We start from the raw sequence: 14662 nt of genomic DNA, 5'->3' as shown, positions 1-14662 counted from the left end.
CAATAGATTTAATTGTTACCAGACAAGTGAAATGGTCTTTTTGAGAGAGTAAATTCTTACACATACAAAATCAAAATGTATAGTAGTTAATCAATGTTTCAGAGAGGGTGGAGGTGCCCACCCTGAGATAATCCATGTAGACATAGAAAAAAGATGGGCGTTCTGCATAAACTGTGACTGGAAGAAAGAAAGAAAAGTTAGTTTCATATCTTTAGGATCCAGGAATATCACTACTCAGTCACCAATGCAAATCAGTACTACAGTGAAACACCAGCTGGCAGCAACTTGCAGAATCTCAGCAATTCCTCCATATAGGCCTGACCAAGCATATTCAGTGAAATAGGAGATACATGGCTCCATCCTAGTAAAAATGTATTAGTGGAAGTGAATTATGGCACAGCAATGCTGCCAACATTGAATGCAGTTAAGAGGCTAAATGGAAAATCAATAACCTGATTAGGAGCAATGGGAGAGAAATGAAGGTTGTGCAGTTTTATAATATAAACACGTTTTACTTTTGGTGCTACACCTGTTATGTGCTCATCAACATGCACCTTTTACAGTGTCACTGATTGCTTTGCTTATTTACTCAGTTGTGATCGATTTGCTTATTTACTCAGTTGTGAATCATTATGAAAACTACCCCGTAGCAGGTATGTCAGGGGTTAACCCTGGAACAACAAGAAACAACCCACTATAGCCTCATATTTCTCTGCTCACTGTTGTAGTGCAATTCATTCTTTGTGCCACTAATATTGGAGTCATTTCCTGGTACATCACAATTTTTTTGCCAAGCAAAAGAAGCAACTGCAAGAATTTCAAATAATTGCATATTTATTCACCTTATAAAATTATAAATAATTTGTATGTCAAGAAACTATTTTTCAGTAAAGTTTTTCCCACATATTTCTCATACAAAAATAATTCTGTTAGGATTTTTTTTATTACAAGGGCATGCAGTTCAGAAGGCACATGAGGTGAGAAGAAATAAAGCAACAACATAAACAGAAATACCTGAAACCCCTTTTTTGGTTTATAGTGAGAAGTCTGGCATAACTGACAAGGGAAAGGGTCATTTACCTCTTCAGCAACAGCATAATATGCCTACAATGTACTGGCATTGTTTTGAATGATTTTCTTCTATTATATCCATTTTCAATACGTGCATTACTCATTTTTGAATCACATGGACTGGACACCACCCCAGCAAGTAATGGGCATAAGGCAATAACCAATCTCGGACGGAATACCAGTTCACTACACAACACAAGCATAAGACACACACAGGCAATTTTTTGTGAGCATCACCAAATTATTTACACATTTCCACAGATTAAAGCAAGAAACAAAATTCACTAGTGAAAGCCCACACAGAAAGCACCCCTGCATAAAACTGAACCACATAACCAAGTACAGTGAGGCAGTAATGTTAACTTTTGTTCATCTGTGTCATCTTTTCAGTTTGATAATTTTGCATACCAAGTATTTTCATAAAGCATAACATGGACACAGTCACTAATGCCAGAACAACAAACTCTTTGCTGGATATAAACTACATCTCTAACTATGGGGAAGCCAACTTCCCTTCTGTACAAAAGAGAGCACGTCAGATGTCAATACATACAGACCATTAGACAGTGAGTGACAGTGGTTATGACAGCTGCATTCACAGCTGCATTCACACATACAAGCTGGTACCTACAAATGTAAATCTTTCAACACAAAATAATCTAACTTGCTTCAGCTTTCCATATGTCATGTTTACCTAATCAAAAAAAAAATCCCTGCTGAGAGGAACCCCCTTAGAGCCTTCATATTCCTAAATTTCAGAAGCTGTGTTCTCTGACTTCATCTAAGCTGTGTTCTCTGACTTCATCTAGAAGACTGAAGTCAACATAGTCCATCTGGAGGAATATTACAGTTAACTATATCCAATGCAAAATGCCTGACTGGTGATCAAAATGTAGGAAGCATAATGGAAGATTGCAAAGAAACTGCCATGATTTTTTTTTTGGTCCCCCTTTGTCTAACTTTCCAGCTAACCATCAAGCCAGGCATTTTTATGCATGGCACTGCCATTTATTAAATATACTAAAAACAGAGTTTGTAAATACTGTAATAGGTTTTCTCCTGTACAAGACAAAAATGACGCGCTTTACATTTTGCATAAAAATTAGTTGTAACTATAAGGTAAAATCTATACAGTGCCCAGCGAAAAGGGCATTTAAGAGCATTACAAACTATACTTCATGCAAGCATTACATTTTTTTACTAATGCAGACCTTTTTACAAGACAAAGTTAATCCTACTTTAGTTCCAGCTGAAACTTTGCCTTCCCTAAGGTTCAAGGATATCTGACTGACCTACTTTCATAAACAAATTCAAGCATATACATTATAACAACTAATCAGATTTTGAAACGGTTCTCGTGAGCTGTAAATACAGAACAATTTAGTTCCCTGTTCTGACTGCAAATGTCAGGAACTTGAATTCCACAAGAATCAAAAATATGAACTTTGACAGAATTCAAATTACTCATTTAAGTGGGGGTCAAAGCATACATTACTTATCAATACCACTGCTAATTCACTTTGGGAAAAGAGGAATGTCCTCTGACAAAACTTCATTTGAAACGAGTGCTTCTCATTTTCTGTGATGCTGGTTAATAGTAGCCATCACATTATCGGCACATGTCTTATAAACTTAGTATTAACTTTTACGATCACCCTTCTTGTAGGATAGACCATAGGGGCTCAAAAAATAAATTCATACGTTGAGGTTGTGGCAAATGTCCAACTCCCAACAATCTTCTAAACCTTGTATTGTACTGAAGAGTTTATTTCTGCTTCTCGCACATTAATGGCAGATGTTTGACAGGGGCATACTAAATTTCGCTGCATTTCTTGAATTAAACACAAATGAGTTTTGGTGCAACTGTAAAAAGTATAAAGGGAAGTTTTATTTTTAGTCTTTTTCACACAGATGTAGAAATGTATGCAGGGGACTCTGTATTCTTCATAAAGCACAGCCCCATAATTTATGGGTCATTTAAAGTAAGACATGATGTTTAAAGACAAATGGAAATAGAATAAGACTGGTTTATAAATATGTACTCCATAAACCTATGCTGCAGTCTGAGGACACTACTTAAATTGGTTAATAATCCAATGCTTTGCAGCATGAAATTAGAGACAGGAAACATTTTACAGAATACCGTAACTTTCCACTGTAAAAGGCACATGCTTTTCCTGACTGCCTATTATATAAAATAACATCTTCACTTCTTTTATATGTTAAGGTTTTAATTCACTACAGAGAAAACAAAGGCAGAGAGAAACAGGTTCCAGTTACAAAATGTACACTCTTGTCTGCGACTCCTCTCTGTTACTTAAACTGCACAGTAGTACAGATTATCCATATGCAAACTCTGGCTCAGGATATTGTGTAATGTACGTAAGCGAATCTGCTACATTCTCAAAATTTAAACACCACATTACTCTAGGATGATTGGATATTGTGCATCTAGAGTGTAATTACACAACTTCATAAATTTTGGTAACTTTGCCTGCTTAATGTAGTACTGGTTTTCAATCTGCGCTTCCTCCAAGATGCTTGGTCAGAGAGAAAGTATGGATCAGATTACTGAAAAGGGTGAGTAAGGCCAAATGTTCTCCATCTACACTATTGTCACTTTTGGAGAGATCAGGGCATTATGACTTAACACCTCCTTGCAAACCTTTAGGACCTGGACATGCACAAGTCGGGACTTGACAAATGATTAGCTGAAAGTCTGCTCAATAAAGACATACCGAGAACATGATGCCTCAACAGCACCTGAAATAATGCAAGGTTTTGTTATTTCTCAGACGTTTGATGATCTCGGCGTGAGATATAAGCAGGGTATATAGAGGTCAGGGAGCGCATTTAAAATTTTATTGAGCTGATGCGTGAAGCTAATTTGCACCAAATGGTTTTAATTGGTTGCCTGTAAATCAACCTGTAATTGCATGGAAACAATCCTGAGATATCAGAACACAAAGTTGTTCCACTGATCAAACTGCATTGTCCACAGTGACAAATCCCTACCTAATCTGCAGGATGTCTGGGGTAGGGTGGCTTTATATCAGCTTCAAACACTGAGGCACTGTGGGTAGGGCCTGGTGAAGTCATGGAACCATGACTTTGCAGAAGGGAAGACATGGTGCCAAGTACTGATATCTGTAAAAATTCCTCAAAGGGAGCAAGAAGCATACCATATTAGAACCACTTGTTTTTCAAATACAAATGACAAATGTTGCCATTCATTAAAGCTGCAAGCACCCTAATAAGCAATGATGAAAACTGGCCTCTAACAGCAGCTTGAAGAGTGAAACAATGTGTGATGGCCTTCTTTGCAGTTCGACAAATCCATGGGAATTTTACCATCTCTCACAGCATTACACTGAAAATGGAAACTAATGATAACCAGAATCTGCAGCATTTAATACTTAAGCACTGCTTTTATTTATTTTTTTCCTTTGGTAAAGTACATTCAACAAAGCAGACGTTTTTCTCTTACCTAACCATTTGACTACCTGCCTGCTTCAGTCAATAAAGACTGCTAAAGTCTGCAAGAAATGTTCCAGAATTCCAACATTCCCAAAATTCCAAGATCTGCCTAAACTGACTAAGTCTATCCTTCTCTTCCACTTCTCTAGAAGGTGATGCACCTCATAAGTACCAATGAATAAAAACTGAGCCAGAGATCAACTCTGTCACAGCTATGCAATATCTGAATCCCAGCCTGACCTAATATGGCAAATATGGCACTTAAAATGCCAAGCTGTCAGTTTGGCACGTGAAATGTATCTACAAAATTATTTTAGCCATGGCCAGAATGTTCATGGAATGCAACACAAGAGCTCCCTAGTTAGGTCTCTTCATCCCAAAGGCACAATTGTTTCTGTGGTGTGTAATAATCAAAGGAGTAGGCCTTCTGACAACTGCGAATTCCACACTTGTAAGATGACATTTTTCCAGAGGAGTCTTTACTTTTGCAGTATTTCAGCACACAAGGGTACCATTCAATTTTCAGTGAGTAGCGACATATGCAAGGTTTCCAACGGTCAGCATTCACTTGGCAACGTTCAAGGTCTGGAATGTCTGTGGCTGGAGGAAGTATTTCAAACATGGAACCATCAACACCTACAATAACAAAATGAAATAAATAAATTGATTTCCACAAGGCTATCACCACTATACATCTTCCTGTTGTTTTGATCAGCATCTTAGGAATACAGTTACTACTGAAACCCAGATTCCATAAATTCATTTTGCTTCAACATCTCAACATTGCTAAAAAAAACAATGAAGAACAACAGTTTACCACTTTAAAACCTCACTACGGTGCTAATGAAAAGTCAATGTGTAAACCAACAAGGTGACATCTAATTACTCTGCAGTGTGCAAAAATGAAAATAAATCTCAGTAGAGTTGAAGCTTGCATCCAAAAACAGGTCTCAGGAATTTGAAGATACGACACTAATAGGACTCAACAGGCACAGACTTGAAGCTACAGAATTCAGATGTCCCCATCTATGATATCATCAGAACAAAGCCCTAAACATGAAACTAATCCAATTTCCTTACTAACAGCAATCAGTCAGCAGCACTACAAAGCAGTGCAAAATATTTATTAATCTAATATTTGTTAATGTAAACCTTCTGGCATAAAGTTATCTTTAGACTTAAAATATAAAAATAGGCATAAGAATGATACGAACATGTACCCAAGACAACTGTACAGTCATACATCAAGCACAACCAGGTGTAAGCAATTAAAATCAATATCTAATTTTACATCATAAAACCCTCAGTAAAATCCCTCAAAAACACATGAAAGACGAGAAAAGACTTTGCCATAAGCAGGAGATGATGGTACTTCCTGGTGCTCTCACCTACTCCTCGGAGTGCCACTTCTGCAAATGCAAGCATGATCATTGACTCAAACATTAGCAATGTACATTCCTCTACCTGTAGAAACCACCTTCAATGCTTAATTAACAGTGTTGTGTGACTCTGCAAATGCAAACCATCTTCATGTTTGTAAGCCTTTCAGCAACATACTAAGTTCATGCCATCTGTAGGATGGCGCAAGGTGAAAGATAAATGATTATGGATGGCTATAGAAAGTGTCACTGCACCATGGCTTAAAGACAGCAGGAGAAGAGTGACAATGTTCCTTATCAGACCTACTGGAAACCTGCATCTGCAGCTTTTCTGCAATTTCCACAACGTTTATCTTGCTCTCCACACAACTCCCAATTTATGGCATTAGATTTTGATTCGAATGCTATTTACATATTCAACTAAATTTAAAAAAACTAAACAAAGGATATCAATCATTTAACAAAACCTTGCAGAAGGAAAGCCAGCATAAAGCTATTTAAAAAATGATTTAATCTGTGCCTTTTTCCAGGCTGCTCAGAGCATGATCCAATGGATCTAGAGTTAAAACAGGCAGTCAGGACAACTTTTTCAGTGGCTGGAAAAATCTATACATATAACTGTCATGAAAAGAGGTGAAAATGTCTTCATTCACATTGAAGTGATTATGTTTTGTTCTGTATGGCTCAATTTCCCTCCACTGAAATGTTAAATATATTATAAGTACATGTCTTGGTTGCTTACTTTGTTGAATACGTTTAAGATAGTTGAGCTCAGTGACTCCATACAGGTTTAACTGACTTGCCTGCATGCTTATAATGCAAAGTAGCACACAACACCTTTCATACTGACCCATCTGCATGAAGTCTGGGACCTTATCAGTTTTTGACAATGCATGTTCTTTGCATTTACAGGGTTTTGGAATTAAATTTCACTGTTAAATGTACTGTGGAAGAAAGAGGACAACAGATCAGTAACTGATTCATAAAATCATGTTTCATTTACACATGCAGAGAATTAGGTTTCCACAACAATTTGCTCAAGATGAGATTATCCAAATGGATATGTAATATGCATGTACAGAGCTGCCTGCCATGTCTAAAGGCCTTGAAAAGGCACTAATCAAAGCAAAGTCTGCAATTCATTGAGGGAAAACTCAAAATGAAAGTACATAGGTAGGGAAGCACATCTGTCTGGTGACCTATGAGGTTAATACAAGCTGTAGCATACAACTATTATAGGACAGTGGGATGAGTACAGAGGTCTGCTTTTTCCCACAATTTTTCCACACTTTGTGGATGAGGACTTGTTTAGCAGGTGCAGGCTACCTCTCAACTTCCACAGAACAAGGAGGCAGAAAGTGTGAAAAACAAAGCATAACTGTGATGCCTTTAAACTCAGATGTAAAGGGACTGGAAAACAGTCTGATCAGGAAGGTAATCGGGTTCAGGCGCCTAGGCAGTGAGACATTTCCCTGTGGTACATTTGACTGGGGACACATGGTTGAAGTGACAGTCAGCTGCAGAGAAATATGGATGTTTGCAAATTCCTTGTGGGCAAAGAAAAGAATGTGTTGCCATGCCCACAACTTCAAGAATCAAAGTCACAGGGGGAAAACAATATCCATGGTCCCCAAGGTAACATGAGACAACAGGCAATATGGCAGGCATCAGCAGCAGGCTGGCCAGTGGGCATGTCAGTGGCAGTACAAATGCAGTGCACAATGGGGCAGTACCTTTATAAACGGTGTGTGTGGACCATTACCCCATTTACATTCTCTAGGGAACATTACCTAAAACACATACTGGAGCATAAATGTGATGACAGTAGCCTGCAGGATTTCTTCCATGCTGTAGCACATTTCTACATGTTGTAGTTACATAAGTATGTACTCTACATGGAGCACAACACTCATTACTTCTTCTGCCTCCATGCATTTGGTTATTAAAGCTGTGAGCATGGCAGTATGTGCTTCTCTTTGACCACAGGGAATTTGCAAACAGCCATATTTCTCTGCAGCTGACTGTCACTTCAACCATGTGTCCCCAGTCAAATGTACCCCAGGGAAATGTCTCGCAGCCTAGGCACCTGAACCCAAGGTAATCATATCACAAATCTGAGCCTGCTGTTTTGCTGGCTGACTGATTACTAAACTGGTGGGTATTCTATATTCTTTCATATTTTTTTTTATTTTACATTTTAAAACATCTAGATTTAAGCAAGAACCAAATAATATTTTCCCGTTTGTTTACATGTCTGTATTCCAAGGTACAGATGTGAATGAAGAGCATTAATTGCTGGCTGCTTGTGAATGTAGGGATGAACACAAAACATTTGCTTAGTCGAGCTTGAGCTCAAAACTAAATTATCTCAGCAATTAGCAATGCAAGTTTTACCCTAAGTGAGCAGCAGCGCAGCAAAAGAAAAAGGAAAGCACTTGTACATGTCCAGAGATGACACTGCAGTCACTGTTTTCAAAGCACTGCTGAAATGGAACACACTGTACTTGTAAGGCATACAAGTACAGCCAGTATTCTTAAGCATTCGTTAGCATTCCCATGCATGGAACAGGGCAAGCAGCACTTGGGATGTCCTGCACTACAGCCATATCACAGTAAGTGTCAGAAACCAGGAAAATGGCAGAGGCAAGACTGACTGGAGGAATGGAGAAGGGAAGATGGTGTTTAATGTTTAAACTGTTGAGAGGGAGTGTTGGGGCTTAAGTAGGTGTGGAAAGGATGGGGTGGGGAGCACCGAGACTAAAAAAGCTCACATGGAGAATATGGTGTGTGTGTGTGTGTGTGTGTTGCAATATTTTAATAGAGGAGTTTAGCCTTTACAAGCCTAGCCCATAGAACTGCCCTGGCATTGTGCTGTCCGACATTAGTTCCTAGTGCCTCTATCAAGTAGAGCCAATGGAATGATCCCCAAGGTGAACTTTCCATTTCCTATCCACTCATCTAGATTTCTCTTGAAGAGGCCCAGTGGGGTGCTCTGTCTGACATGTATAGGAAGTCTATTCCATAGCATGGGCAGTCTCCGGGTTAAGAATATGTTCCTCCAGCATGTTCTGTTGACTGTGGTAATAAGGTGGAGGGTCTCTGGAGCACGTGGTGTGAAGGGATTGGGATTTCTTTAGATGTACCATTTCTAACAGAGCTCGGTCAGACATGGCTTTGTAAGTCAAGCAGGGATCATTTGGGTTTGAGACATGGGTGTCAAAAAAATCCACTTTAAAAGCAGAGAGAAGCAAAGCTTGAGAGATGAATCTTGACCTTCATGCTGAGAACACACAAGTTTATGATGACTGAAGATGCAGTCATAATTCTTTGTACATAGAAGTTTACCTGCCATGATATGCAACTAGTTAATGGAAAATATGGTAAGACAGCAAACCTTTACATCCTAAAAACTGCAAGACACTTGGAGCACTGCCACTCAAAAAGTGAACTGCTTTAAAAGCTATTAGAAATTTCATCATGCAGCACTTATTTGTGGGGCAGTGAGAAGCAAATCAGCTTTTAATTACTGCCAATGCTGCAGAAAGAGACCTAATCAAAGCTTTAAAACATTCATAACAGGAGATTATGACAGAGGCTCTGCTTATATCTAACTCAATAGTGCTTGGGACATGAATGCCATGAAATGCACATCAACAGTGAAGCTCAAGAGGTGAATATTAGTCTCCATGTTGAAAACTCATGAGGGTTATGACTGTTGAGATCCAATCATGACTCTTTGTACTGCATAATGACTCTTTGTACTGCATAGAGGTTTACCTGTTCCAGATACTACCAGTTACAGGGGAAAAATGCAGGAGAACAAACTGCTTTGTCTGGCTTTCAAAGCTTTTGAAACAGAGAGCAGGCAGAAAGGAAGAGGCTTTTCAAAGAACAAATGGTTTTAAACAACTGTTGGGTCCTTCATTCTGCGACATCTAGTGAACTATCCAAAACTTAAAGCTATTTTACCTTCTGCTGCTATTAGCTGGTACTGTTCACGGTTGACCCTTAACATGAGACTCTGTCTTAACGGTGCTTAGGAGGGGTGCCTAATAAGCTTGCCTTTTTCTCCATTTTTTTTTTTTTTTTTTTTTTGAAGAGTAGTAAAACCTGTTCCATTAAATACAACAGTCGTTATGCACCTTTCAAAGCAGTAATAAGATTTTGTGCCAAGGCAGTATAATTTCATAGCGTAATCAGCTCTCTGCATGTACAGCAATAAAATTAGACCACGTAAATGCTATGGTAAAAGAGATATAAACATGCTATAGATTAGAAGAAAAAATAAAATTATTTATCGGTAAAATAAATTAAATAGTTGAGTTAAGGCAAAGCATTACCCTGGTTACCTGCTAACGCACCTAGATTCAAAGCATATGCAGGGCCAATTTTACAACATTCAAGTTACTTATGAAGTGTGGAAAAAGGGTTCCAGCATACAGTAGCATTTTTAGTGATAGAATATTCTAATTTTGGTAGGAACATTCTTTTTGGACAGTGTGCACACTCCCAATTAAGAAGTCTGGTCAGTTTCAGCAAAAATTTTAAATGAACACTCTGAACATTTTTTTCAGTATGATGGCTAACATTTAGAGACCAGAGCTGCCAGAGTCACAAGGACTCTAAATGACAACACAAAGTCAGTGTGTGTAGATTCGGAAGTCAAGTACTGGGAATGGAGAAGACTTGGCTTGAAAAAGCATAGTTTGTGTTTTTGCACCAACAATAACCATTTGAAATCAGTGGCAAAGCTGGCTAAACTCTTCTTGTGTGGCATTTTGTATAGGAATAGAAAAATCTCCCCACCTCAAGAACTATAAGTCATCATCATAAAGGGCTATTACTGTTATACAAACCCATTTTGTTATTTATAAAGAACAATAGAGTATCTCCTAAGAGAAGGTTCTGTAGAACATGTGGTAAGTGTGTAACTATCCCAGACAGCATACTTAATACATAAATACTTCATGCTCAGACTGCGAGTCTAACAAATTGGAAACAAACATCATCGAAGCCCAAAGTGGTCAGTCTTGTAAACAGTAATGAGAGGTTCATTAGGCCAAAGGCCCTTCTAAACTTACAAGGATGAATGCACTAAACAACAACTTTATTCATATTTACAAATAAGTTCCGTAGCAGAGACTGCTGCACAGGAAGCCAAAATGGGAATGAAAAGGGAGAGCACTTTTGTTGTGTAGTCAAAATGAAGCAGTAAATTACTTTCAATAGGATTTTAGCAAGAAGTAACAATTTAACAATAGTCTGAAAGTAGGAAGTGCTACCCTCAAGAGATAGAACACTGGTAAATGGTAACATTTCTGAATGACAGAGTCATGAATAAACTCTGCAGAGCAAATATTCACATCTCAGAAATTGAACAAGTAAAACTTTTGAAAACAAAAAGCAACCCATTCCACACATGCTTTCAAAGTACACTAGCTCATACAACCACACAAACTCATTCAGAAAACCTTTCATTTCTGTCCCACCACCCTTGTATAGCTATATAATCTTAATACCAGCTTAGTTGTTGCCATGTAAGAATGTGGATTGGAACTAAGTGTGAGACAACACATCAAAGCACATCACTTGGTTCATATTTACCTACAATACATATACTATATAAAACATTTGAAACAGAAACACACACTTAGGAAGCTCCAGGAAGAACAAACCTTACCCACATCTATGAATCAGTTACTAGGAAGATGGAAAAGGCAATCCTGAAGAGGTTTGTGTGACTTGAGAAAGATGCTTAGACACAGACCCACCCCAAACTCCTAAAACTACAGGGGGCAGCAATGGGAAGCCACAAGCTTTGCAGGAAGTTGTAAGGTAGGGCACAGAAGATGAAACTCTCAAGACAGAAACGTGATCAGCAGCATCTCACAGGGACTGGCCTCCTATGATCAGCCAGGGGTAAAACCGGTATTACTGTACAATCACATGAACATAGAACCAGAAGATTTGAATAAGATATTACAGCAGCAGTTATGAATAGTTAGGTTTAAAAGGGTGGAAGCAAAGGCAAAACAAATGTTATGGTGCATGTACAGTACACGGGAAGTGGGTGGTGATGCCCTCAAACCATTGCCGGAGTAGCATGTACTGATAGTCTTGTAGGAGGGGATGAAGTTACACTGCAAAACAGGGCACAGAGAAAGACATTCATGTGAGACACATCAAGGGAATGAAATCCAGAGAGTAATTAAAGGAACTGGACTACCTTGTACTAGAGAGGAGAGAAGATAAGATTTGAATCCCAGTGCACACACAACAGGAAAGATTGCTGGGATTAGACTAGCAGAGATAGGACAAGTAAGATGGCCTACCCTATCAGGTTAACAGGATCCTGCTCAACCTGAACTTACAAAGCACATTACCAAAACGGTGACGGGTAGAATTCATTGCTAGAATAGGTGGTTTACTTATTTATTTAATTTAGGTTTTGTTGACTGGGTACCAAGCTGATTCAAGTGGACCATTTTCTGGCTTGGCTCAGAGTATATACAACAAGCAAGCATGTTACACAATAATTTACAATAAGAAAATGCTAAGTTTATCTGCTGTTTCATGGTTTTTATTACAATAGCAGAACATTACCAAGCATGTGTATTTATAGTACATAATGAATATTCTATTGTATGATGCATTCAAGCAAATAAAACATTTATACTGAAATTCATACATCAAGACGAAGTGAAGGAGTGGAATTTTGTCATCAGTTGCTCAGCAAATAGCACACGAACCCTTTTGCCTGAAGACCAGAAAGCTGAGAGTTCAAATCACAATGCAGATGGTTAGATTCATTTTCAAACTGCTAACACTGTGAATAAAATGGGCTAATCTAGAGAGTAAAGAATACAGGTGATCCTGAAAGGGGTGGCAGCAGTAAGTACAGAGTATGTTATCAGACTATGCAATGTAATGGATTTTTTGATGGTACTGTTAATGAAGATGTTGCATTTGGATTAAGAATCATTTATTAACTTTAGTGACCGAAATGCGATGCTGGAAGTTAAGAGAAGGGACTTACCAGATACAAAGTTATATGTAGTATGGGACAGTTTCAATTAATTCCTTCTTTGTAAAATTGTCCAAGTACTGTGAAGTGTCAAACACATACTTAGCATGTTGTTTGGCAGTTACTGCAGACGATTAAGGCCATAGATTATTAACGAGCTGTGTCCTGCAGTTAAAAGTTTGATTCCCTCAGCCTTCACTTACCTGCTCCCTGACTGATCAAATCACTTAACCAGTGAATACTTTAGTACAATTGGGAACGTGGTATATGATCTTCAGTGGTTTCCTGGACTACTGGCCTACATACCCATGAACCTACGAATCAGGTAGTTTGCAATTAGTCAGTTACTTGGGGAGGTCAGGTCAAGCTCAAGCTGCTATTAAATGGTGACAGGTGAGGGGCCAGTTCTGTGGATGAACATGTCATCTGCATACGTTAAGACTGCGAGAGAATGGGAGAACAGGACAGCATACTAAGCCTTGAGCAACACGTTTGGAAATGCTTGCAACAGAAGAGTATATAAAGCCAATTTGTAGTTTAAAGTACCTACAAGTGAGGAAACCTCTGAACTATTGGACAGCATCAGAGAGTGGTGGATTGTCACTTCTGCTAACTCCGTCATTGCACCAGTTAACAGTATCTCTATTTAAAGGATGTCTGTCAGAGTATACAGTGTGGTCACGGTATTTTCCCACTCTGGAATCCATGCTGTTAATGAGAAAGTACTCTACAGCTTTTAAAGTGTTTGGTTTGCTCTTTATAGATTAATTTTCCTAATAGTTTATCTAGTGTAGGTAGAACACAAAGCATTGTAAGTCACTGGCAGCAGTTTTATTAGTTGCAAGTCTCCTAATAAAATCAAAAAGGTTTTGTTCCTTTAAGAGGGAATGACGTGCAGTTTCAGCAGGAGAAGCATCCTTCTCTATTTTCTTTTTTTTTTTTTTTTAAGATTTGGGATTGTCCTGTTTCTTTCAGTTTTTGCAAAGCTAACGTCAAAACTAGTCAAAAGGCAACTGTACTACGCCAACAACACTTGCAGTCCAGCCAGACTTGCACTTTCTACCAGCATGTTGTATACAACATGATGGAATGAATGGCAAATATGGGATGGATAACAGAGGCCTGTTGAAATGGAATGTCTAAGACCTGTTCATTTCAGATTTTAAAATGTATGGAAGAGCCTAAATAAGGAAAGTAGGAGAAAGTAGTAGTTTACATAAGACAACGGTTGGAATCTAGCTTGGCTGAAGAGGATGAAGTAAGCAACAGTAAAAAGATTCTGGATGAGAAGAAAGGGAATCAAATTAATATCAATTAATCTGCAATAAGACTGGAGGGCAGAAAAGGGAAAAAAATAGTTATTTGTATGTCTTGTTCCATGCATTATGGCGACAATTATGAGAGAACTATACTGCAAGACTTACAAGCATATGCATGCTATCGCAGTAGGTGATGATAATGCACTTGGTAAACATTTAATGAATGGATGAATCATTTTTTAGATTTTTATTGATCAAGTGAAAGATTCTTTTAATAGATTTGATGCTGAAGATGAATTAGACTAAAGGTAGTATTGCTGGCAAGTAAAATTAGATGTCTACAGTTCTCCTGGGCTTAATGATAAACAAAATATTAATGTCTATTTGAAAAGAAAAAGGCTTAGGCACAATTAATTGATTATGTCAGGTTTTTCATCATAAAACTATATGGT

At 38.2% G+C, this 14662-nt stretch overlaps 1 protein-coding gene across 1 annotated transcript in view; it reads right to left on the bottom strand.

Annotated features, from left to right (window-relative positions):
- Window positions 1–816: 816 nt before the first annotated feature.
- OAF (out at first homolog) overlaps window positions 817–14662 on the bottom strand; it is a 329886-nt gene continuing 316040 nt past the window's right edge. Inside the window, exon 8 of the mRNA XM_044079473.1 lies at window positions 817–5184. Coding sequence (XP_043935408.1) covers window positions 4910–5184 — 275 coding nt within the window. The 3' untranslated portion in view covers window positions 817–4909. The remainder of the gene's footprint in view (window positions 5185–14662) is intronic.

Source organism: Protopterus annectens, chromosome 8.part0, assembly GCF_019279795.1.
Source record: "Protopterus annectens isolate FY-2018-M chromosome 8.part0, PAN1.0, whole genome shotgun sequence".
In the NCBI taxonomy this organism is placed as follows: Eukaryota; Metazoa; Chordata; order Ceratodontiformes; family Protopteridae; genus Protopterus; species Protopterus annectens.
Note: the sequence above shows the minus strand (reverse complement) of the source record. Positions and strands in the feature narration are given on the sequence as shown.